Genomic DNA, 26076 nt, shown 5'->3' on the forward strand with positions numbered 1-26076 from the left:
CCCTAGTACGGTAGTGCAGAGCCCCATAGGTTGAATCAAGTGAACTGTTGAAGGCGTTTGCTGAGTAGCAGACAGAAGAGCCATGAAAGAAACAACCATTAAATTCAAAGGCTATGCGGGTCCCATTTATGATAGCAAATCCATCCAAAAAATAATTACCTACCCGCTTTTCACCTCCTTGCAGAGCATGCTGAATATTGAGTTTCTCAGTGTATGCTGTATGCATCAGCCATTGTATGGCTGGTGCAGAATACCTTTTCTGGGTCAGCCAGTAACTGTCCAAAGATGCTAATGCAATGGTGTTATTCTCCAAATACATGAACCGTTAGTGAGCCATTCAGATTGAGGCCAGTGTTGCATACTGGAAGGGGTCAATGCACCGAGTCTCAATCTCCTCAGCAACATCTCCCCCACACCCTGTGAGAAACTCACGCTCTGTCATTTTCATCACTTGCCCCCTAAACCAGTTACTAGCCTCCCTCAATATCTCCACATCTTGTCTGCAGTAGTAAGGCAGGGCCTTTTTTAGTTTAAACATGGTACCTGTATTAGCAGCATGCCATTTCAGAAATTCTTCTCTCTCCCCATGGTTTGAGCGCTGTAATACTTGGCATCGAGGAGTGGCCATACATAATCTTGATTGTCCATTGTATTGAACAAAGGGGGGAAATACCCTTTGCTCCCCTGAAATCCCATAGTTTTGAGTAGTTTGCTTAATTTAAGGGGTAAGAAGGAGAGATATAAACCGAATCTTAAAGTACGGCAGGGTAATACATAGCAATTTACCACTCTGACTTAAAAGTTCAACCTGGATCTTTTCACAGATCAACTGTCTCAGAACTAGATAACCGTCATAAGCTTTGGAATTGTGAGCAATAAAAATACAACCTGTAAACTCCTGATTTATACATTTCTTCACAAATTGATCCAGGCACCTATCGCCATAACATTCCACCTCATCACATCCTTTTCCTCCAGCATGTCCGTGGCACAGACATAATTTGGTATGCGTACCCCTGTTTCTTGACAACATTCAAAATCATAAATAACGTACCTCGTGCCTGTTTCTGGTCGAGGCAGCAGTTTCAGAAAACATAAATGCCCTTCCATGTTATCTACTTTCTCATAGCATTGCCCGCACTTGCTTTTCTTACATTTTTTGTGAAGGGTAAAGACATAAACACCACATGTGCCACAAAACACCTTATTCTTACAAACAATTTTTCCTTCCTTTCCCATCTGTATGTGTCTTTCAAGGCGTGCCTTAGAGCGACAAGACAGTTTGCACTTACAGCATCTTGTCTTCTCCACATCCACCTTGTGACATGCTTGCTTCAGACATGCACAACAGAAATATCGACAATCATGGGTAAATTTGTGGTGGTATCCTGTGTGGCAGAATTCACAGAAATAACATTCACTCAGGAAACCCTTGATGTTTTTGATTCCATAATAATGCTTGTTGTGTAACAATATAAACACTGTTTCTTCTTGTTGGGGTCTGCCTGTGGCAAAAAAAACGCCACCCTCCTTGATTATAAAACAAAATCTTTATGGTTGTACCTAGATACTCTTCAAAGAGGTGTACCTATGAAAAGTTGACCATGTTTTCTGTGGAAATGCCCAATCTGCTGTGGAGATCCTTGGCTCTAGTAATGATTTCTTGGTTTGTAAATGATCCAGTGTCTAACAAATACAACAAACGGTCAGCAAAACACAGAAATTCCCCCTCCACATTGAAATCAAGCAGATGGCACCTTTTTTCCTCCAGGACCCTGATGAATAGTACTGTGCTTAACTTCCTAAGTCCTCCCCCCTCTGTGTTCTTCATGATGGTAACCACTAGTTGTAAATCACCACCCCACAACACTTCGACATTGCTCTGTAGCATGCTTTCAACATGGCTCAGGAGCACATCAGCATTTAAATCATCCATATGTCTCCTAACAGAAAAGAGAGGTTGATTTAGACCTTCTGCATCCAGCCAGAGCTGAACAAAATCATTGGCTCTTATCTCCCTAGAAATATTGTTCAAAAGACTCTGTATCTCATTATGAATAACATCTATAGCCTGTGTGAATGAGTGAATACGATCAAGGTTTACGAATCTATAACAAATGTAATGCTCCTTGGCATTGAAATTATTAGGATATTGTTGCCACATTTGAATACTCTCCAAGTATGCATTGCCTGGATTCTGGGTATTTATGATGCTTGGCCCCACTGACTGTTGCATCTCCTTTGCTGGCAGGGGTTCTGGTATAGACTGCTCTGTGCTGATACTATCTGGGGAGTCTGAAGGAAATCTGCCACCATGCATTTCTGCTTTTTTGCAGGATGGCTCTGGATAAAACAACAGAAACAACAGTAACCCAATAAATAAATAATGCTGGCAGCATTCATAAACGTACAATGCCCCTTCATGGTTTTCTGAAAACTGCTTACATTTTGGATAAAACAGTGTGGATATTTTTACCTTCTAAATGACTCTGTGCTCCATGGGATGTAGAAGGCTGGGGGTCCATAATCTGTAGAGCCCATTGTGAATCTGTGGGCATTGGAAAATTGGCAAAGATCTGATCTTCCTCCCACAGGTACACACTGTCTGAATTCTGAGTATTTATGACACTTGGTCCTGTTGACTGTTGCATCTCCTTAGCTGGCAGGGGTTCTGGTATAGACCATTCTGTGCTGATACTATCTGGGGAGTCTGTAGGAAATCCACCACCATGCATTTTTGCTTTTTTGCAGGATGGCTCTGGATAAAACAACAACAGTAACCCAATAAATGAATAATACTGGCAGCATTCATAAACATACGATGATCCTTCATAGTTTTCTGAAACATACTTGCATTTTGGATAAAACAATGTGGATATTTTTACCTTCTAAATGACCCTGTCTTCCATGGGATGTAGAAGGCTGGGGGTCCATAATCTGTAGAGCCTGTTGTGAATCTGTGGGCTTTGGAAAAGTGGTAAAGATCTGATCTTCTTCCCATTCTGAAGGAAAAGAATAGAGGCAAGCAGAGATCACTTTTGCTGCAGAAATTTTACGTGAGTCTACTGAAATGTATTTGTGTGAAAGGAAAAAGAATACCTTTGTAGGCTTTCAGGCATTGTGAGTCTGAGACTTCATTCTAATGAAAGAAACCACCACCAACAAAAAGTTATAAATACGGTATTGTGTCTAACAGGTCCTATATGTTAAAATTATCCATAAATTACTTACGCTAGTCGCATCCATTCTGAAATGGGTCTGCTTTGCTGGCAAATGGTGCAGGATGGATGGATGGATAACTCAGACTCCTGCGTTCCTGTCTGTTTCAGTATGGGCCTCCTATAGTACTTTATACATGCTGTTGAGGTCACACACTAATTGCACCAGAGACACTGAATTCTTAACACCTTTTGCAAAACCAATAAAAACCTTGACCCTAACCCCCAGGAAGGCTGTTTGAATAATATCACATGTGTTGTGATTAAATTGCATCTCTGTGTTTACCATCTGACATGGTTAAACAAGGGTTAGCAAAAGAAATAACACAGATTTCACATGGCCTGTAAATATATATTTATTATAAAATTCACTGGGTGGTTGTTAATAGCTTCTTGTAATTAATTTCTGTTACATTCCGACATATGATCCAGTTCAGAGATACAGGTAACTCAGCCTCAATGTTTGATGTTACTGAAAGTGGATTAGGGTTTTTCTCAATGCATTGTATGAATGCCCAGAGTTCACACAGTGTGTTTCTTGGGAAATATAATTTATCCAGTTTGTTGGAAATGTGATGATCCACAGGACTTCGGGCTTGGAAAGTCTACTGCATAAACTTTGAATAAACTGTGTTTCATTGGCTCCATCGACTTGGTCTTCATCTTCTTGTAGACATCCCATTAAACAATGACTTAAGATCCTGATAACAGAACATTTCAGAATCTGGATCAATCCTGCATCTTGAGGGAGTTTCATTTCTAACAGGAAATAAGATAGAATTAAGCTACCAGTTCAACTAATAAAATACTATTTTTCTTAATATTTATTTTTACTTACCAGTGGTTGATTTGCAGAACCTGCAATAACAAGCAGCTAAAAGTTCATCTTCAGCATTCTCATCAAAGAAGCAACATGGATCAGGTTTTTTTCTGATTCTATATCCACATTTTAGATGTTTGGGGGTCAATTTTACATCAGACAAATCATCATCGGGGTCTGCCATATTTTCAAATGCAAGCCAAAGCTTAAACCATTGAACTTCACAGTGGCCTGTAGCTGACACATCAACAACTCAGCACACGGACAAAATCACAGGCTCTAACAAGCCCAGATGCACATACATCCCCTCCCATCCATTCCAAACACACCTGCGCAGATGGATAATGTCATGTCATTGAGTCATGTGCTTAGAACATGTCTGGACATGCATACATCCACTCCCATCCATTGCAAGCATACCTGTGCATGCCCAGAATCATGGCTCTGACATGTCTAGATGTGTCAATAATGAGTATTGGTGGGGTCTGCAACATGCCCCTCCTGCTGGACCAAGTGGGGCGGGCTGAAATAACCGGGGCGAGACGGCTCCTCAGATAACCTGGTCCACTGTGTTATCACTGTGGAATACTTGCTGCTTGGTTGGCTGCTGCTTGTGTGAGTATTTGGCTCCTCCGTTAAATTTTCCTGGCTTTGCTGGAGGGAGAGGGGTGGAAATAAAATTTTATTACGATCATGCTTCAAAATGTTTATGTGTATGTGTGTATTTGTGTTATCAGTTAAATTTACAAACGTGTGTGTGTGCGTGCGCGCACGCCCATGCATGTTTATTTCAAGTTAAAATTTGCAAGCTATGTATCTTTAGCTTTTACAAAAGGTAAAGCTGTCTGTGATTTTCACTTCCCTTAGGATATGGGTTGGGGTTAGGGTTAGGTTAATGACTCTGGGGCTGCTGTGGTTTAAAAAGTCGTTTTTCCTGCATTCAAGGGATGATTTTAAAACGGCATAGAAATAAAGCCTTTTTAGGATCTCCTTTTCCTGCATCCTAGGCGCTGATTTTAAACTCCATAAAATTAAAGCATCATTAGGCTATTACTTCTTTCACAAGGCCCAAATAGGGTTTGCTTCCCAAGTACAGCGCAGCCTGGGGTTCTGTTAATTATTCACTTTACTTAGATTTTGATTTGAACACCCATAGGTTTGGGGTTAAGCTAATTAGACACCCTAGGGTTGACCATCACACCTTTCCTGATGATAGGGTTAGGTTCAACATGTCATGTCTGGTTAGCATTATGACCTTGTGAGCGCTGCATCACGTGGGGAGGAGGGTTATGCACATCATATCTGGAGCAACCTGATGGTGTCACTTCCAGAACAACCTGATGACGTCACTGATTAAACAAACAGATAAGCCCCTGTTGAATTTAGTATACGCTATTACTACTAATGCCAGAGCTACAAAATTAGAGAAAGGAGCAGGAGAGGAAAATACAGATTTCTCTGGTTTAAATACTCACATCCAAGTAATTGGTCATTGGTTCATATGCAACACTGAATTTGTTGAACTGATATTTTAATCCAGGATCAATATAGTATTTTTCCAAAAATTCTTCCAGCACTCCATTCTCTCTCATATTTTCACGAGTGGATTTTCCTTTCTTCAGAATGATTCTACATGCCAAGAAAGGTAGCCAGAGTATGCTTCACTATCACAACTATCCCCGTAATTTTAATATTTTTCTTACTGAAAACTGTAATATCCCATTAAACAAGTCCTATAGAAACAAGAAATTCAGTGAAGAAGCAGGCATACAAAGCTTGCCATGGAATGATAAAAACATGATTTTGCAATCACTTTTGGCTAAAAGTATGTGGTCTGGATTAATTGCTTCAATGCTCTTTTCATTTAATGCATGCACTTAGTTGGGATTTTTTTTTTTTTTTGTCTGCGCTCAGTCATTGCTGACCCTGCAGTGACTGCTTGGATGAGTCCTTGCAGTTTTCAAGGCATCTGTTTTTTTCGGAAGTGGTTTTGCCAGAGCCTCCTTCCTAGGGCAGAGCCCAGCTGGCGCAGGAGGCGGGGTTTCCGTTGCTTCGCGCCCTTTTCGGGCGCACGCGGTTTTTCGCGCTTACCGGCAACTGCTCCCAACTCCTTTTTTGCAAGGCGCCGCCAGCATTTTTCCTCCCACCGGAGTGAGAGTACCCATTTATCTACTCACGTAAGTTTTCGAACTGTTGGGTTGACAGGAACTGGGGAGGAAACAGGAGCTCACCCTGTTTAACGCGAAGGCTGGACTTGGATACTAACTAATGCCAGGATCAACCACCTCATGCTCCGTGTGTTGGGGAATTATCTCGGGGAATTCAAGAATTTTGCTGACAATTAGGCTGCTGTGACTCCACTTCTATACTCAAGGCAACTGTTCTCTGCCATCTAATCTCTTTGCTTTTGCTCTCTCTCCCCTTTTTAATCTTGTTGTACAAAGCCAATACCAACATATTTTGTTTTCTTGTGGATGATAGGAATTAACTTTCCTTTGTCTGAAATACTTTCAATTGAATTTTTGTCCTTGATTTTGTATAAAAGAGTGATAGAATTTGGCTTCACAAAGCATTAATGGTAGCAAAGATAATATATGATAATATATCAATATGGAAAACCATAATCAGTTTCCTTGGAAGCTGCCCTTTTTCTTTTAAGAACTAATGGAAAATGAATGAGTAATCACAGTTGCTGCAGTAAGCATCTATGCAAGGTTGGACAAGCTTAATTTTGATTGAATTATGTCTTAGAATTCTCAGTTTATGCTTGCTAAAATGTGTGTTGAACCATGACCTTGGAAAACTGCATGGTTAGAGTTAGGGTTAGGTCCCCCATGAAATTTGATATTCCAGAGCGTGACCTTGTCAATTTTTCTAATTCTACTATCATGAACTTTAACGTTTAACATGCTAACTGAGGCCTGTAGAGTCTGAGATGGAACTCTTGGATTTTTTGCAATTTCTCTGAGCATTGCACAGACTGACCTTGGGGTGAATTTGCTGGGACGTCCACTCCGGGGAAGATTGGCAACTGTCTTGAATGTTTTCCACCTGTGAATAATCTTCCTCACTGTAGAATGATGGACTTTAAATTGCTTGGAAATGGCCTTATAAACCTTCCCAGATTGATGGGCAGCAACAGTTGCTTCTCTAAGATCATTGCTGATGTCTTTACTCTTTGGCATTGTGTTAACACACACCTCAAAGCTCAAGACCAGCAAACTCCTAAAACATCGGCTTTTATAGAAGTAGTCACACTTGCTGATGATCAATTGATCAAGGGCATTGGATTAGCAGCACCTGACTGCTACTTAGCCTCTTCATACCTATGGAAGCCGTAAGGGTGTACATAATTTTTCACAATGGCTTCTCCATTTTGGCTTTCTTTTTGTAAAATAAATGATGACATGGTGTAATATGTCATGTGTTGTTGTTCATCTGCAGTTGTATTTACCTACTTTGGAGAACTGCCAAGGTCCAGATGATTTTTATTATGTCCTGATATTTAAAACCATAGAACTCAAAGAAGGTGTACTTTCTTTTTCACACGACTGTCACTTGTAGCAGTGGATCTCATAACAAGTAATTATAGACAAAATATGGGGAAAGGTGGGGAAAATTATTCTCACTTCTTCAGATTTATGTCTGAATTGAAACTATGTTTTTCCGTGTTATTAGCATTTTTCAAAATTTTCTAATGCAATCAGCCAAAGGTGTTCAAAATATGTGTATCGCATAACATTTTATCCAAAACTATATATGCCAAAGTGAAATATATTCAGATTTGTGCATTTCATTAAAATTCTATTCTTACATTACGGAAAACTGCCTAGTGAAAATGTGTGTGTTAGTCAAAATTTGTACCAAAACACATACTTCGGAAAAAAAAGTACTTGCAAATGCCTACAGATTTTCAAGCAAACTGATAAATTACAGCAAAAAAGATGAAATTTATTAAAGGATGGGAAAGGAGAATGTGAGTGTAATTACATTGGACAGATTTATTTATCTCTACCCATGAGAGACAGTCAATAGAACATAAATATATCTGTGTTGTGTATTGTACGTCTAATTTAAAGTCATTATATTAGAATCGTGGAACACCAGCATTGGAATGAAAAGGAGATAGCTATGGCATTGCCTAGGCTGATTTTGCAAAGCCCACTCTGTTGCTGCCCAGATCAAAGACTGAGTAATATTCCTTAAGGAAGACATCACCCAGGATCCACAGAGGTTGTCCATTCTGAGATGCAACATACGTGGTCTCAATTGCAACTACACAACTTCCACCGTCCTGCAGAAGGAAAACGTGCTTTTAGTTCCACCTTTACTGAAGAGGAAATGTCATTCAATGCTTTTGATCGGCTAAGTGTGAAATCATGCTGCGATTAAATTGCATGACACAATTGCAGATGTCCATTTCTAATTCAGCTCTCTGCAACCATGTGATTGTGAAAATGCATTTGACTGGGGCTTGTTGTCCAATCCCATTTCTGTCCCTACCCCACCCCACCGCTGCCACTTCTCTTTCTTCTGCTTCTTCCATCCCTGGAGATAAAAGACCCTTCTCTGCCCTCCCCTGTTTTTCTTGCTGTAGGTGGTGACAAATCAAGGGAGAGAAGGAGAGAACACAGACCTTCTCACCTGTTCCTGCATGTGTGAGGCTGCACAGATGCTCCATCAGAGTTGACATATAGCAAAACGAAGAAATCTACTACATTTGATAAATAAGCCTCTTTGGACAAATTCCTATCTGCTAACAGAACAGATTTCCCTCCCAGCCACAGAGAGGGAGAGAGGAGTGAGAGAGAAAGAGGGAGAGGAACAGACAGAATTTGAAGTATCAAACACGAGTAGAGCTATATTCAATGGCAGGAAAATAAAAGTGTTATTTCAAAGATGGAGGGTGGGATTCTCTTGCTATATTTCTGGAAAGGGATGTAGGAAGAGGAAGGGGTGGACATAGAGATTTAAGCAAACAAAAAAAAAAAACAGCTATAGATCAAATGGAACTATAAATATCACATACTCATCAATAGCAATCTGCCAGTACCACTGATCAGTGACAGGAGCCCAGGAAATTTCTCCAATGAAGAGCCGATCCAGTACCCCTCCTAAGATCAATTCCCCTCCATACTGATAGGTGGGTTTGCTGAGGGGCAGGGGAATGGATGAAAAACAATCAAGGTTAGCCACACTGCTCAAGATTTAGATACATTAAGCATAGGTTATTGTAAAATCACTAACTCTAATGAACCATAGGCGTTTTCTCCTCAGAATGGTCAGATTCTCGCTTTACTCAATGCGATCTGAGTGTTTTTAAAGGAGTTTCCTTTTCAGGACTCTTGTTCTGAGGTCAGATACATGAATAATTCATGGAAAGGGTTCAGAACTGAAGGAAGTGTATGTTAAATCATCTTGAGGATCATGTGAGATTATTTCGACTTCAAAATGCATTTTAAATGTCCCAGATATTCCCCTGTCCTCCTCTCTCAGCCTCAATTATTTTAGAAGTTATCATCAATAGTAGGAATATTAGCAGGAAGCCATGATTTAATTACGCCAAATTAAACTGGCTAGTCTGTTTCCAGACAATATCCTAGATTTTGGTTCTTACCGTGAGAAATAGAAGCTGAAAATGGGTTCAGAAAGCTGTCCTTGATTCACTATCTGCTGCATGATAGTGTGTGATCCCCAAAAAGCTATAGCGGGAAAAGCCATTCCCAAAATTCCATCAAAATAGGCATAATAGAATGGATTGTCAGGTTCATCCTCACTCAAGCCAAACTCTTGGTTCTTAATGACAATATTCTGAACCTGGGGTAGAAGAGAAAATATTTTCACCCACAGCCAGACACGTGGTAGAGACAGACATTTTAGGAGTTATGTGAAACAAATAATGTGGCACTATAATTGACTGGATTCTCTTTGCAACTAAATTAACTGTCTAGTACTCTGGAAGAATTTACTTTCCTTACGTCTGGCTCATTAATCTGTAATTAATTAATGGAGAAATCATGAAACAAGTATTTTATTTTATTTTATTTTATTTTATTTTATTTTATTCAATTTATTTCACTTTGGGTAATAAAATCATCTGTGCAGACACTAAGATTGGATTATTTACCTGCCACTACAAATCTATACTGAAGCCACAATCGTCTATACTCTTCCTATCCTGCTTCTGTAGAGTGTCACAAGGAATACCATGGTTTGCACGATTCTGATCTTTATAGGTATAGACACATCATGGTACTTGAATATCTTTTCCAAGGCCTTCATGGCTGCTCTACCAAGTGCTAGTCTGAAAGCATATTTCTTGACTGCTTGTTCCTTTACTGTTGATTGTTGGTCCTAAAAGGCAGACGCTGTCCACCACTTCGATATCTTCATTGCCAATTCTAAGGCTCATTGTTCTATCTGTTGTCATTAATTTCGTCTTCTTTATATTTAACTTAGTCCCATGTTTTCACAGTGCTCTTTGACTTTTAGTAGTAGGATTTGCAGATCCTTTGCATTTTCCACTATCAGGGTACTTAAATGAATACCCATTTTTAATTTATATATTCTACTCCCATTGTTTTTGTAAATATTACATTTAGACATTACCTTTTGAATCTTACATGCTATTGTTCTTTGTTTTAACTTGGTAAATTAACTTTAGTGGTCATTGCCTTCAATCTAGTGTCAAAATACTTTAAATAAATACGTAAATAAAATGAAATAGGGTCAACTCATTCTACCAGGTTCCAAATAGGAGATTCCTGTTTCATAACTTGGGCAACGGTGGAAGATTCCCAGAACACAATTCAAAAATGAGTGACCACACAACACAAACTTCAGATAGTTCACTTACCCGCACAGTATCATATCCCACCCTGACAGTCAAGTCACCACTCCCATAGTATAGGGTATAGCTTAGCCCGTCGTTCTGGTATGTAGAAGATGCACTAGAGTTGAACCTTCTGTGGTTCCCTAGAATAAAAACAAACAAAAACTACATATCTATCCATAAGTAGCAAGAGACAATGCTCATCTGGATTCCATTTGTTTTGTCCCATTGCGTTCAATTTACTGTTGCAGCCCAAATAAGAATGGTAAGAAATATTCCACAGTTAGCCAAAGGAAACCAAGGTGTGGGCATCTCTCACAATTAAATAGTTCCCCTTCTGGCTTTATGATGTTTCTTTACCATCAGAATGGTAATATAATCTGATAGAGAGAGAGAGGTTCCTATCAGTCATGAGACTGCCCTTGGAATGGCCTCCTGAGAGCTGCATTCAAAACGTTAGCAGGGTCCAGAATAAACACCACATTTAAATTTTATTTCACTCATATCCATTCAGGACAATTAACATGACACTTCCCACTCGCTTAATGATTTCTCCTTTCTGTCAAGTTCAGTAGCAACCTGTAGAGGGGGCAGAGAGCCATACCCAAGGATGATGAGGGCCTTCAGGTTATACTCTGTTAGCAATAAAGAAATGGGATGAAATATCTGAGAGCTGTAATGCAGTACAAGCCTATAACTGAGTTTAATAGGAAGGTTTCTCAAATATATGTACATATGTGCATACATAATTACAGCATTTCCTGACTATTACCCAATGGCTGTATTCATTTAATTTAAATCTTTCCATTGCAGAAATCAAGTAGCATAAGGATGGAACACCGGAAAGTCTATGTTTTCTGAAGACTGCAGGTCCACATCAGAATCAGACTAGTAGAAAATAAAGTTGTATAATTGATCTGAAAAATAGTGTCCGGTCAGAGCTGTTTCTTTATTTATATTCCTTTTTAGTCTGCTCTCCATTAAAACTAATCTTAAGGTGGGCTAAAACTGCTCTTGTAGATGCCCATTCCGTGTAATGGTATGTGGGAATGACCTTGGGAGACAGGAGGGAAAGCCACAGACTGGACAAGTGGCATGTCAAAGATTTCTCAGCTCACGGAAAGAGAGGAGGCATGGGAAGCGTTTCAGAAGGGACCCTACCTACTTTTCCAGAAAGTAAAAGGAAAGGAGGGGAGAAATACTTTCAGTCTTGCAAGATTCCGTTAATGTAACCTTACAATAAAGATCGAGTAAGTACTCACAGTTGTGCTTCTTGTCTGGACTACCTTGAAGGGTTAACATTTAGCCACCACATTTTCCCTTGCTTGGACATACAGGATTTCCTTCATAATATTCAGTGTATGCAATGCTCATTAAAAAAGAGCTGGGTTTTGACCACCTGCCTTTTTGATTCTGTGGACTGAGAACTACCGGATGTACAAACTGGGTTTCGAAGAGGCAGAGGAACTAGAGATCAAATTGCCAACGTTCGCTGGATCATGGAGAAAACACAAGAGTTCCAGAAAAATATCTACTTCTGCTTCATTGACTATGCAAAAGCTTTTGATTGTGTGGATCATAACAAACTCTGGCAAATTCCTAAAGAGATGGGGGTACCAGACCATCTTACCTGTCTCCTGAGAAATCTGTATGCGGGCCAAGAAGCAACAGTTAGAACCGGTCATGGAACAACCGATTGGTTCAAATAGGGAAAGGAGTACGACAAGGCTGTATACTGTCACCCTGCTTATTTAATCTATATGCAGAGTACATCATGAGAAATGCCAGGCTGGAAGAATCACAAGCCGGAATTAAGATTGCAGGGACCTCAGATATGCAGATGATACCACCCTAATGGCAGAAAGTGAAGAAGAACTAAAGAGCCTCTTGATGAGGGTGAAAGAGGAGAGTGCAAAAGCTGGCTTGAAACTCAACGTTAAAAAACTAAGATCATGGCATCTGGACCCATCAATTCCTGGCAAATAGAAGAGGTAGAAATGGAAGCAGTAACAGACTTCATTTATTTGGGCTCCAAGATCACCGCAGACGGAGACTGCAGCCATGAAATTAAGAGACACTTGCTCCTTGGGAGGAAAGCTAGATAGCATATTAAAAAGCAGAGACATCACATTGCCAACAAAGATCTGCATAGTCAAAGCTATGGTTTTTCCAGTAGTAATGTATGGCTGTGAGAGCTGGACCATAAAGAAGGCTGAGTGCCGAAGAATTTATGCCTTTGAACTGTGGTGCTGGAGAAGACTCTTAAGAGTCCCCTGGACTACTGGAGGTCAAACCAGTCAATCTTAAAGGAAATGAACCCTGACAGCTCATTGGAAGGATTGATAATGAAGCTCAAGCTCAGATACTTTGGTCACTGAATGCGAAGAGAGGACTCTTTGGAAAAGACCCTGATGCTGGGAAAGATTGAAGGCAAAAGGAGTAGAGGACGGCAGAGGATAAGATGGTTAGATAGCATCACTGGAGCAATGAGCATGAAACTGAGCAAACTCAGGGAGGCAGTGAAGGACAGGAAGGCCTGGCGCGATATGGTTCATGGGGTCACGAAAAGTCAGACACGACTTAACGACTGAACAACAACAAATAGTTTCAAGCTAAATGTACTTTGAAAACCTTTGTCTTTCTGATTGATTCATGTTTGAAAGAAAAGATATCTTATTTAACCTGTCCGTTAGCAATAATAAGAGAGGGAGAGAAAGAGAGAGAGAGAGAGATCTATCAATTATAAAGCCATGCTTTAACTGTTTAAATATTTCTAACTTTAGAGCCCTGTTCAGTGTTTGTTTGAATGCCCAAGATTTAGAAACTGTTACAAGGTGCCCGTCTCTTTTCCAACATTAATTTGAGGTGCCTTTATACGTTCTCGACAATTTCTCTGGTGACATACCAACAGCACATCATTTTATAAAAATTCTCTTTAAGATTATACCATAGTGTAAATTTCAATCCTTTCAGCTGTATATTTTTCCATTGTTCCATCCGTATATTATAACCAAAAATTTTAGCCCACTTTATCATACGTTCTTTCACTTCTTCTTCTTCTGTTTCAAATTGCAATAAAAGCTTATACATTTTAGCAATTACATGCTCATCATTTGTACACAATGCTATTTCAAACTCAGTCTTACGATGTTCAAAATATAAATTCTTTTGTCTTCTTTAGATCTTTCTAATAATTGTAAATATGAGAACCGCTGACAACTATATCTCTCTGCCACCAGTTCTTCTCTTGATTTTGTTTTACCTTCGCCTTGACAGTATTCTAGCATCTCACGATAGGTTAGCCTTTTGTGTTTGGCTATTATTTCTTGTCTATAAAATGTTTCTTGTGCCGAGAGCCCCAAAGGTGTTTTTGGGCAGAACCTGGGTTTGTATCTATTCCATACTCTCAATATGGCATGTCTAACATAATTATTTTTAAAATCCACATTAACCTTGACTTTATCATATCACAAATATCCATGCCACCCAAATCTCAGGTCACGTCGTTCTAACTGCAAAAGCCTTCTATTTCTCAGCAACACCCACTTTCATCCAAACCAAACAGCAAGCTGCAAAATGCAATTTTAAATCAGGCAAACCCAATCCTCCTCTTTCCTCTTGTAACATCTTATATTTAACTCATGTTTTTTCCCCCTTCCAAACAAATTTAGATATATCCTTCTGCCACTGTTTAAATGTTGCATCAGTTGTCAAAGCAGACACTCTCTGAAACAAAACCATCATTCTAGGCAAGACATTCATTTTTAAAATAATTATTTTGAAATAACATACAATTTATATTTGTCATAGTGATACTCAAATATTTATTGTTATTTATATTTTGTTTATCATATTTATATTGCCTTCCATCTCACACAAAGTGACTCTGAGTAGCGTGCAACAGTTAAAAAGAATAAATACCTAAAAACCATTACAAATAAAAAAATATATAAAAGCCGGCAAAACAGCACAGAAAACAGGAGGGGATAAAGTTAATAAGGGAGCCATCACGAAATCTCCCCAGTCCCCTGGGAGTCCCAGGGCTGATCATATATCCAGGTCTTGAGGGACCTGGGGAATGTCAAGAGGGATGGAGCTAATCTCACTTCTGGGGGGAGAAGATTCCACAAGGCGGGCGCCTCAGCAGAGAAGGCCTGCCTTCTGGGATCCACCAAACGTAATTCTCTGGCAGATAAGATCCTCAGCATGCCTTCTCTACCAGACCTGATGGGACGGGCAGATGTGATCGGGGAGACGTGGTCCCTCAAGTAACCCAGCCCATGCCATGAAAGGCTTTAAAGATCAAAATCAGCACTGGCAACCAATTGCCAAAATCAGCAAACTGGCAACCAATTGCAGCTCATGGAGCAGAGGAGTAACATGTACCACCCTAAGGGCACACATAACTGCCTGCACTGCTGCATTTTGCACCAGCTGAAGTTTACAGATACTCTTCAAGGGCAGCCCCATGTAGAGTGCATTACAGAAATCCAAACAGGAGGTGACTAGGGCTTGAGTGACAGTGAGTAGGTCCCTCTGATCTAGGAACGGGTGCAACTGACACACAAGACGAAGCTGTGCAAAGGCCCTCCTAGCCACAACTGCCACCTGCTCTTCATCAATTCTGTTGGATCTTCTGCTTTAATATTTTGTTAGCATCTTTATCTTCTGTTTATTAATCTTGAAACCTGCTATTGCAGCAAATTCTTTTAATTTGCCCATTAATATTTCAATTCCCTTTAAAGGATCTTCCAGAACCAACATCAAGTCATCTGCAAAAGCCCCTAACTTATAAATTTCTTTTTAAATCTTTATTCCCACAATCCTCTCACCTTGTTTCATATCTCTATTTAGTATTTCAAGAAGCAAAATAAACAAGAGAGGAGACAGTAGGCATCCATGTCTTGTTCCTTTTTGTATCTCACAGGGCTTTCTTAGATATTCATTAACAGTTATTTGTGCTTTCTGTGAAGCATAAATCACTCTCATCCATTTTATAAAGTTCTCTGCAAAATTCTTATCTTCCAAAACTTTGAACAAGAAAACCCAGTTCAAATTCTCAAAGGTCTTCTCTGCATCTACGAAAATCAATGTGGCTTGTTTTTCATTATGTTGCTCCGAATATTCCAAAATGTCCAACGCATTTCTAAGATTGTCCTTTAACTGCCTTTTAGGTAAAAACCCACATTGTTCTTTGTGAATAAATTCTTGAAAAATTATTTTCAATGTATCAGCTAAAATGGTTGTGAACAACTTGTAGTCATTATTCAGTAATGATACCGACCTATAGTTTCTTGTTAAATCTTGTCCCTCTTTAGGCATTAATGCTATACTGGCCTTTTTCCAACTCTCTGGCATCTTTCCTCCCTGTAGGTTAGAGTTCATCATGTTTTGGAAAGATTGTAAAAGTTCATCCTCAAAACAGTTTGTCCAGTCGTAGAGAGTTGGGTGGCATACAAGTTTAATGTATCATTATTACGATGATGATGATGATGATGATGTTGATGATGATGATGATGGAAGTAATTCATGGAGAAACAGAGAACAATAGATAACTACTGTACACAAGTGGTATTTAATATTTAATATTTATTGGACTCATAATTATGCATACTATCACATTGTATAGAAATAACTTGTTTAACATCAAATATTATAACTTGTACATTTTAATCAATTTTAAAAACTCTAAAAAGCTTCCAGTAAATTCTTTCCAAAAGATAACCAAGCTTAGACCAGCACGGTGTCCCTGGCAGTTCTTACAACTTGAAGATTGTAGAATAAGTGTAACAACATGTTAAATTTCTTTCACTAACTGAAAATGCTTAAAAAAGACATTGAGTGCAAATTTATTGATGCAAAGAGCTAACTCCAAGTAAAACCACTGATTTCTTGGATTTGTTATAGTTCCCCAATTGGGTTCCCCATTTTTTGTCTACAGTTCACATAATTTATTTCTGTGTAGCAATGGATCTTAAGTGAACAAACTGTATGTAAAGTGTTTGAGGTTGTAAATATTGAAGAACATACAGTTTGCTGTACACATTTAATTAGAAATATTTTGTTAGAGTCCAAACAATCAGCTCATTAATCCAGACAGGAAATTAGTATTTGGTAACATCGCTTTAGGCCGATGGTGCAAAACCAACCCTGTTGTTTCCCATGTCAAAAATAGAGTAATACTCTTTAAGGAAGACATCGCCCAAGATCCACAGAGGCTGCCCATTTGGAGAAGACACATATGTTGCCTCAATTGCAAGTGCACAGTTGCCATTGTCCTGTAAAAGATGGAGAAACAAATTGCTTCAGATTGTCCCCCTACTGCAGACAACAAAGAACATCGATCATATTTTAATGAAAACTGGATTTCAATGGTGATTAGATTACATGACGTAAAAATAATTGCTCACTTGAGTTCTCATCACCATTATGTAATTGTGTAAGAGTATAGTTTTCTATGGCTTGCTTTGCAAGGACATGCTATTGGTATGAAATCCATCTTATATGAGCTTCAATATGTGGCTGACTGTTCAAGATCAGCCATCTGTGTCTTTTGCAAGTATTTTGACTGAATTACAGAAGATGGATTACAGATCTGATCGCTCAAATTGAGGGACATATGTTCTGTATGTCTCTTAAATGGAAATCTATTGTATATATAGAATAGTATGAGCTTAATGCTATTTCCACAGTCTCAAGAAGTTATCATTGAGATATGGAAAATCAATTTATCTTAAAACGAATTGGTTTCAAATACACTGGAGAATTTCGAGAAGTGGTAGAGCATACTTACATTGGAGACATAAGCAGAAGGAGGTAGTGGGAACTGAGATCCATTAATGTAAAAGATAATGGTAGGCATATTCTGGATATTGTTGCAGTCCACCACATACTGTGAAAAAACAAATATAAGGGAAGGTTAAATTGAGAGTACGAGAAAGGTTGGTCAGGTTATAGCATCACCTGAAAATAGATTAACAAACCATATTCGGTATGACTGTACTACTGAATATCTTTCGCAATCCCTTCATCTTCACAGGTAGAAAAACCAAATAAACCCTTATCTCTTTCCTTCAATCAGTCAAGTTTGCCTTTACACTGTGCAAAATTTCTTTGGGTCAATGAAATGATATTCAGATGATTTATGGCCACTACGGGTGACAGAAAAAATAATTTCTTTTGCATTTGTGTAGACTTAAATTTCGTACTTCTGATCTTACTTACAAACCACCAGCAAAACTACTCTTTTTTAAAATTTTCAAACTTGCATACTTCTTGCATTGTTGTATAGCTCAGCAATGTGCAAATGTCTGCACAAAAAGGTATATTGTAAGGAATAGCATGCAAAAAAACCCCTGTTTTAAATGTATTGAAGTCCATAGAAAATTCTGTTATGTTGGAGAAAATACCACAAAAACCATATGAATTCTCATGTGGATTAAAAACCAAAACAACTTCACATCCTATTCTGGAAATGGGCCAAAACAAACAAAAGGACAAGAAAATGAGAAACTGTGTGAAATCAAAACTGACAGATTCTCTATCTGTACTAGTATCAGTCCCCTGAACAATCACAAAATGAGTCCACGGTTCTTTCCTCCACTTACTGAATCTTCATAAGGAGCTTTCACAGCCTGAAGGAAATTTCTTAAATACTGTTGTGGGATAGTTAGCAAAAATGTTCCAGTGTCCACAATGCCCTGGCAGCCTTCACTGCACCAGCCAGTAGCCTGGTTGCCAATAGCAAACCTATAGAAACAAGAAGAACACAGAATACTACTAAAAAAATCACCAACAAATAAACCAAACAAACAAAATACATGCCTAAGGATTCTTAATCTAGATCAGAATTCTGGGACTTGAAGTCGACATGTCTGAAAGCTGCCAAGGCTGAGAATCACTGATCTAGATAATCAGCCTTCCCCAGCTTAGTGTCCTGCGAAGGCCATCCTGGCTCAGGACTGTTGAAGTCCAACAAATCTGGAAGGCATCAGTCTGAGGAAGGCTGATCAAGATGGTTACGTATACCTGTGCGTGAATGGGACACTTAAACGCAGAGACCTTGCTTGATTGCAGATTAGCTATGAATATTGATACCATGGTTATGACCATCGATAAATATTGGTGAATATTATACAGACATCATGTCCACCAAACATTGTATCTTACACAAGCAAAAAGGCATGAATATTGCAACTGCTCCTTGGAAAGATCTCTGCTAGAAATTTTGGAAGCCAGCTACCAGCAAACGTAAAAAAATACAAAGGAAAATGGATCAGTTTCAAATATTAGATAGCTGGATTCCACCCAAGAATGACAGATACTAGGCAATCTAGAAGATGGATGGATGGATGGATGGATGGATGGATGGATGGATGGAGAGAGGTGATATGGCCCATCTGCTTCCCAGGTTTGTGTCCTAGGCAGAGGAAGGGCTGTCTCCTTTTCCTTCCCACAAACCTATTTAGAAGCAGCAAACAAGTATTTTTATACATTTTAATGATGTATAATCATTAAAGATAATAATCTAAATCATTAATCTAACTGATTAATGTATAATCATTAAATATATAATCTAAATCAGCTCTGCCAAAATGCTAATACACCTAACAAACGGGAGAGAGGAAAATCTTCCGTCATTTATAAAGGGATGAAGGAGCAGGAGCTCGTTCAAATAAAATGCAATCAGACATAAAGCAGGAAGAAAGAACACCACTTACTCTTCAATATTGATCTCCCAGTAAGCCTGTTGAACCACGGGGGCCCAGGTAATTTCACCAGTGAACAGCTGAGTGTCAATGCCTCCCAATATCAGTTCTCCCCCATACTGGACAGTTGGTTCGCTGATAGGAAAGGGAGGAAATGGACAAACAGACAGTATTAGCTATAGCTTTTCATCTGCTTGAGGTCTTTAGGTATACAATAAACATGCCTAGGATCCTTTTCACCAGAAAATGTGGTCAGAAAGTAAAAAATAGCATTTGGGTAAAATTAAAAGAGAATAATGAAGCAAACCGAGGACAGATTGCTGTGCATTAATTCTGAATATCCACACATCCCAGCCCACCCCCCACCCCCAAATACACACACTCTTTCTTATCCTGGCTTTTTGCCTCTCTTTCAATATAATTGATGGCTGAAATGTTGAACTTGATTATATTTCTGATGATGGGATTGAGCCATGAAATAAAAGTAGGAGTTGCTGTATCCCAGCTGATCCATTCTGGAAGAAAAGCATAATTACATTTATGCACTGTGGCACACATAAAGTTGGTTAATCTTACCGTGAGAAGTAAAAGCTGAAAAGGGGTTCAGAAATCTGATTTTGGTGCATCATCTGGTACAAGAGTGTGTATGTCCCCATAGCATTTGGAGTAGGATTGGTCATGCCCAAAATCCCATCATAGCTGGCATAGTACCAGGGATGGGTGGGTTCGTCCACACTCAAGCCAAACTCCTGGTTTTGAACGACAATATTCTGGACCTGAGAGAGAAGATTGAAAAATGAAACTGCATTTGATTTGCAGTTCATAGCATTGCAACCATTCTGCACTTTCGCTTGAAATTATCATGTCTTTATCATAAACATAAAGATACATGGTGAGCATAAACTCTTGTTCAAGTCAAGCTTGATTCCTGGTGACTTCCATATCATTTTCTTGGAAACAGTATGGAAATGGCTTGCCCCTGCCTTTCAGGATATATATTTTTTCATCTTCACAGTCTAGCCTATACTCCTGTGGTTTGCTGGGAGTCTCTCATCCATGTCCTATCCAAGCCCAAGCTTGCTTAGCTTTCAGACCCAAGCCACACAACTAGAATCCAACCATAAACAGTTCATGATACTCCTAAGCTGATACATTTCAAACTTCACACTTAAATGTAAGGGATAAATGGTTAGCTAAATAAATGTCTTTTATGGGCCACATTCTTCTGATGGGAATAGTTCCTTCCCAGAGGACAGCGGGTAAGGATTTGAGATCCTCTAGAATTTGCTGAATTATTATTCCCAGCACACTAATCCAGCAAGGGAAGTGGTGATTCGCTGAACATTGTAGTTATCCATTTGTGGAGACACCATTGTCTTTGGCAAAAGACAAGATAGCAGTTGCATGTCACAAATACAAATGGGGCGGGGCTTGATCATACTAGTGCAGCTGTGTTATATTGCCTTTTTTTTTTATCCTCCTGCAGATATTGGTGAGAGCTACCCTGTCTGAGATGACATTGTGATCGAGATGTGATAGAATGTCACTTAAGGGCCATTGTCCCAAATGCATTCTATCACCTTTAGCAAATATGCCAGCTATTCCCAGCAATGGAAGCAGATGCCTGATTGCCATGATTCACACTTACAAGATTTCAAGATGATATTATTGTATCTTATTGACGTTATAACATTTCTATAGCTCAAAAAGTACAGCTGGTGAGCACCAAAGGACCAAACCTTTTGTAATAGCACCCACTCACTGGGAATTTAGCTAGTTCCTTCCTTGCTCTTTAGAGAAAGTAGTGAAGGTTGATCTGATGTTGGGCCTTCAGTGTTAGATAATCATCTTATTTTGATCAGGATGCAGCTTCTATGGCTTTTATTATGATGCCAGTTTACTTTCATTATGTTTATTGTCTTTAGATTTATGTTTATTTTAATGCTTATTTTATGCATTGGTCCCCTAAAACAGGTATAAATTTAAATATGAATATAAATAAATAACCACAGCTAATTCTAATGAATTAATCAGTATAACACAGTTAAGGATCAGTGACTAACAACTTGGTTAAAATCCACTCACCCGAACAGTATCAAAGCCTACCCTTACACTCAAGTCACCAGACCCATAGGGCAGGACGAAAGTTTCGTTACCAGTGGTGTAATACGTAGATGACTGCTTTGGGTTGAACACCCTGTGGTTTTCTACGACAAAGCAAGGAGAAAAAAAGAGAAAGTAGAAGCTTTTCTCTATATGGCAGTGAAAGTTCCTTTCCTCCATCCTTAGATCACAACAGATCTTTACTTCCCCACCAGCCCCACTTTTTCATTCTCTCATGTTGAAGGAAAAGTCCACAGCAATCTCTTAATTGTTCACACTAAAATGGCAAAGGGATAGAAGGAGTTTGAAAGAGGCATTTCTCAAAAAGGCATTCTTATTAGTACAGGTCAAGATGTCCTCTTTGGTGGATCCAAATCAAATCAAATCACACCAAATCTATGGACAACATGGCAACCTTCAGCATTTTAAAAATGCCTGAATTCCTGCCCACCCACCCCCCACCCCCCAGGGTATTAGGAAGTGCGCTTCCAATGAGAAAACAATTATGTGTACAGCTGATCCTGACTCCGATCATTTTGGGCCAGTGACACACTTAGAATTTTGAAGCATGTTATGGGTGCTCTCATAAACTGATTGCCATTATTGGCCTGGCAAATGAAATGTATGTTTACCAGTTGGCAAATCCAGTACTGCGCTGCAGCCACCATCTATTTTCAATTTTGTAAAAAATAAGGGTGCAGATAAGAACACAATGAGGTGAAATGGTTCAGTTCCTACCTTTACCCCCTCAAAGCACCTAAATGATGAAAAAAAGGGCCGAAATGTTTCAGCTCTGCTCCCTTCAATGATTCACTCACTGACTGGAAGGCTGAGCTATGGTCCCCAACCAAGAAAAGGTTCCTTACCGATAGACAAGATATGAATGGTTTAAAATAAGGGGAATATATTTAGTCTTAACAAAAAGAAATATTTTCCCTAGAAGCAGACATTCAAAACATTCAGCAAGGGAGTGGACTACTCACCACAGGCCTTTGTTTTACAATACACGGAAGGCACCCACAGAACACCAGAGCCAGTGTCCAAAACAACAAGAAAATCCTGTGGTGGAGTCCCAATGCTGATTTCTCCAAAGTAGAAAGACTGCCAAATGAAAAGCTTTATGAGACAGATTGCCAAATAACTTTCAAATAATTTGATCATTTGTTTGCCTCTCCCTGACAGCATCTCCCCATCCTACCAGATCAGATAGAGTAGGCACGCTCCAGGTCCCTTCCCTGAAATGTTGCCATCTAGTGGGACCTCAGAAGTGTCCCTTCTCCGTGGTTGCCCTACCTTCTGGAACACCTCCCTGCCCGGTTATGTGGCAGACTCCCACCCTTTTAGCCTTCTGTAAGACCTGGTGGATGTCTGGAGTTCCTGAGTTGTTGAGGTGGCAAACATGGTTTTGGTTTTACGGGTTTCTTTTATGGATTTATGGCTGTGTGGTGTTATTGTTGCTGTAAGCTACCCAGAGTTGTGCTTAAGATGGGCAGCCATACAAATCTTATAAATAAATAAGCAAACAAACAAATAAAAATATCCTGATTGTCTGGTGCTGAGGATTTCAGATGAACTTTTTAAATCATGAAGAATGTGTTCTTTCCTGAGCTCAGGCATCAGCAGACAATGGACAGTTGCTCACAGGAGAATAGAAAGATGAAGTAATTAAGTGATATCTCAGTAAACATGAATAAGACTATATTGATTGGTTCCGAGAAGAGCTATCATAATGTACTAATAATATAGAAAGAAAGTTTAATGCCAGAGCTACAAAATTAGAGAAAGGAGCAGGAGAGGAAGATACAGATTTCTCTGGTTTAAATACTCACATCCAAGTCATTGGTCATTGGTTCATATGCCACACCAAATTTGTTGAACTGATATTTTAATCCAGGGTCAATATAATTTTTTTTCAGAAATTCTTCCAGCACCCCATGCTCTCTCATATTTTCACGAGTGGATTTTCCTTTCTTCAGAATGATTCTACATGCCAAGAAAGATAGCCAGAGTATGCTTCACTATCACAACTATCCCCGTAATTTTAATATTTTTCTTACTGAAAACTGTAATATCCCATTAAACAAGTCCTATAGAAACAAGAAATTAAGTGAAGAAGCAGGCATACAAAGCTTGCCATGGAATGATAAAAACATGATTTTGCAATCACTTTTGGCTAAAAGTATGTGGTCTGGATTAAGTGCTTCAATGCTCTTTTCATTTAATGCATGCCCTTAGCTGGGATACTCACCTATGTAAGCCCTCTGACAGGTGGACGCAAACGAATGCCAGGATCAACCACCTCATGATGCTCCGTGTGTTGGGGAATGATCTCAGCGAATCCCAGAATTTTGCTGACAGTTAGGCTGCTGTGACTCCACTTTTATACTCAAGGCAACTGTTCTCTGCCATCTAATCTCTTTGCTCTTGCTCTCTCTCTCCCTTTTTTAATCTTGTTATAAAAGCCAATACCAACATATTTTGTTTTCTTATGGATGATAGGAATTAACTTTCCATTGTGTGAAATAGTTTCAACTGAATTTTTGTCCTTGATTTTGTATGAGTGATAGAATTTGGCTTCACAAAGCATTAATGGTAGCAAAGATAGTGTATGATAATATATCAATATGGAAAACCATGATCAGTTTCCTTGGAATCTGCTCTCATTCTTTTAGGAACTAACGGAAAATGAATGAGTAATCATAGTTGCAGCGGTAAGTATCTATGCAAGGTTGGACAAGTTAATTTTGGTTGAATTACATCTCAGAATTCTCAGTTTATGCTTGCTAAAATGTCTGTTGAAACATGGCCTTAGCAAAACTGCATGGTTAGAGTTAGGGTTAGAGGTAGGGGTAGGTCCCCCATGAAATTTGATATTCCAGAGCGTATTCTGTGAGAAACATAGGCTGAACTACTATTCCAGATGTCCACATTTTTATTAATCATAGATCAGTATTCTTCAGCATGTATCAATCGGAGACATCAAGAATAGAAGAATTGTGGCTTTGATGATAGTATATTATTTAATTCAACTGGTTCATATAGTGATTACTAAGCTGCGGTCCCTTTCTTCTGCCTTTCGTCCCAGGTGTGAATACACACACACAGAGGAAGTAATAAGCTCGGTGCTGGCTTTGGCTCTCTCTATGCTGTATTTCCTGGAAATAAACCTCATTTCTGTTGTGGTTGTAAAACCTATTTCACTAAGGTTTACGTCAGATTCCTACTCTCAGGATTGGTCATTCGCACACACTGAATGATTCTACCCCTGAAAGAGTCTTAACAGTGGTATCTTTCTGGGAACAGAAGGCATCGCTTTGCTGTGGATCATTCCTGTTTCTCAGGCAGATTTCAGATGGTGCTGCTTGGAAGGAGTTGCTCTTCAAAACGCGGCCTATCATAGGATGTCCCATAGAGTGAAGAAGCAGGGGCAAAGAGAAAGGGTTAATGAGTGTTGGGTAATAAGATTAAGAGAAGACAAGAAATATAAATATCAACCTTTCTATCTATTTCAAAATATACAAAAGAGAAAAATTAGGCATAAAATATATCTTGAACAATACATAAGAGTAACAACAAACAAACAAATAAATAATATAATACAAATATACCGAGACAGCAGGGAATTAAGCAATGCGCCTAAAGGGAAAAAGCAGAAAAGCAGAACAAGTAAGAAGAAGAATACTTCTCTTATACAGAGTTCGCCACCTGATCCAATTATGTTCATAGCCAAAAAGCCATCTCTTGTGAACTCTATAGTTAATTCTGTTGAAGCTGTAGATCTTGCAAATATCCAACAATGAGGACTTCCGCCAATCAATTTCATTGTATGATTTCCATTTCGGATATTCTGGGGAAATTATTCTCTCACACCATTCTTAATATACATGGCCTTGCTCTCAATTCTGTAATAGCTGTTGTACAAAAAGATCTACTGGGAAAATAATTCAATGCAAATCAAGGATATCCAGGAACATACGTATCATTTTTTAAAAGAACATACTGTGTTAGGAAAATTGAAGTCATCTTTGATATCCTCTACACTCAATCTGTCAATGTGAATATCACATGATATCATAAACAGGAACAATAGTTCAATTTGGAGTGTAATGGTAAAAGATGGCCCCAGGCTGGACAGTCCTGTAAAATCTGAACTTTAGGCAGACAGGTAACTTGTAGATTTTAAATTTTCCATTGTTTTAGGATTTCTCTTTAATTGAATTCCTTTCTTGACAATTTCAGTAGGAATTAGGATCAGTTAGCTTTGCTGTTTTAATAACAGTACATTGGTTGTTTTTCATTGGGTTGTTATGCTTATGTAATTTGGTTGGGTAAGGATACAATTACTAATTCTCTTTGATATTCTGGTGTTTAAATTCTCTTTTGAATAGGTTGTTT

At 38.9% G+C, this 26076-nt stretch overlaps 1 protein-coding gene, 1 long non-coding RNA gene and 1 pseudogene across 2 annotated transcripts; all 3 read right to left on the reverse strand.

Annotated features, from left to right (window-relative positions):
- Window positions 1-564: 564 nt before the first annotated feature.
- LOC148214218 (uncharacterized) lies at window positions 565-1239 on the reverse strand (annotated as a pseudogene).
- A 7789-nt stretch (window positions 1240-9028) lies between these two features.
- On the reverse strand, window positions 9029-10985 carry LOC148214219 (uncharacterized). Its single transcript, XR_015798377.1, has 3 exons — window positions 10895-10985; window positions 9656-9855; window positions 9029-9190 (listed from the first exon to the last, which is right to left on the reverse strand). It is a non-coding gene; the product is annotated as an uncharacterized LOC148214219 (long non-coding RNA).
- A 5454-nt stretch (window positions 10986-16439) lies between these two features.
- LOC103055509 (pepsin B-like) lies at window positions 16440-24046 on the reverse strand. Its single transcript, XM_088153528.1, has 9 exons — window positions 23930-24046; window positions 23511-23664; window positions 22665-22782; window positions 21664-21785; window positions 20155-20354; window positions 19591-19713; window positions 18478-18619; window positions 17664-17762; window positions 16440-17148 (listed from the first exon to the last, which is right to left on the reverse strand). The coding sequence occupies exons 1-9, from the start codon at window positions 23983-23985 to the stop codon at window positions 16996-16998; spliced, it is 1167 nt and encodes a 388-aa protein (XP_088009654.1). The 5' UTR covers window positions 23986-24046; the 3' UTR covers window positions 16440-16995.
- Window positions 24047-26076: the final 2030 nt, after the last annotated feature.

The sequence above is a fragment of the Python bivittatus genome, unplaced genomic scaffold (genome assembly GCF_059951505.1).
Source record: "Python bivittatus isolate LINGU-HERP-01145 unplaced genomic scaffold, Pbiv_v1 ctg000700_np1212, whole genome shotgun sequence".
Classification (NCBI taxonomy): Eukaryota; Metazoa; Chordata; class Lepidosauria; order Squamata; family Pythonidae; genus Python; species Python bivittatus.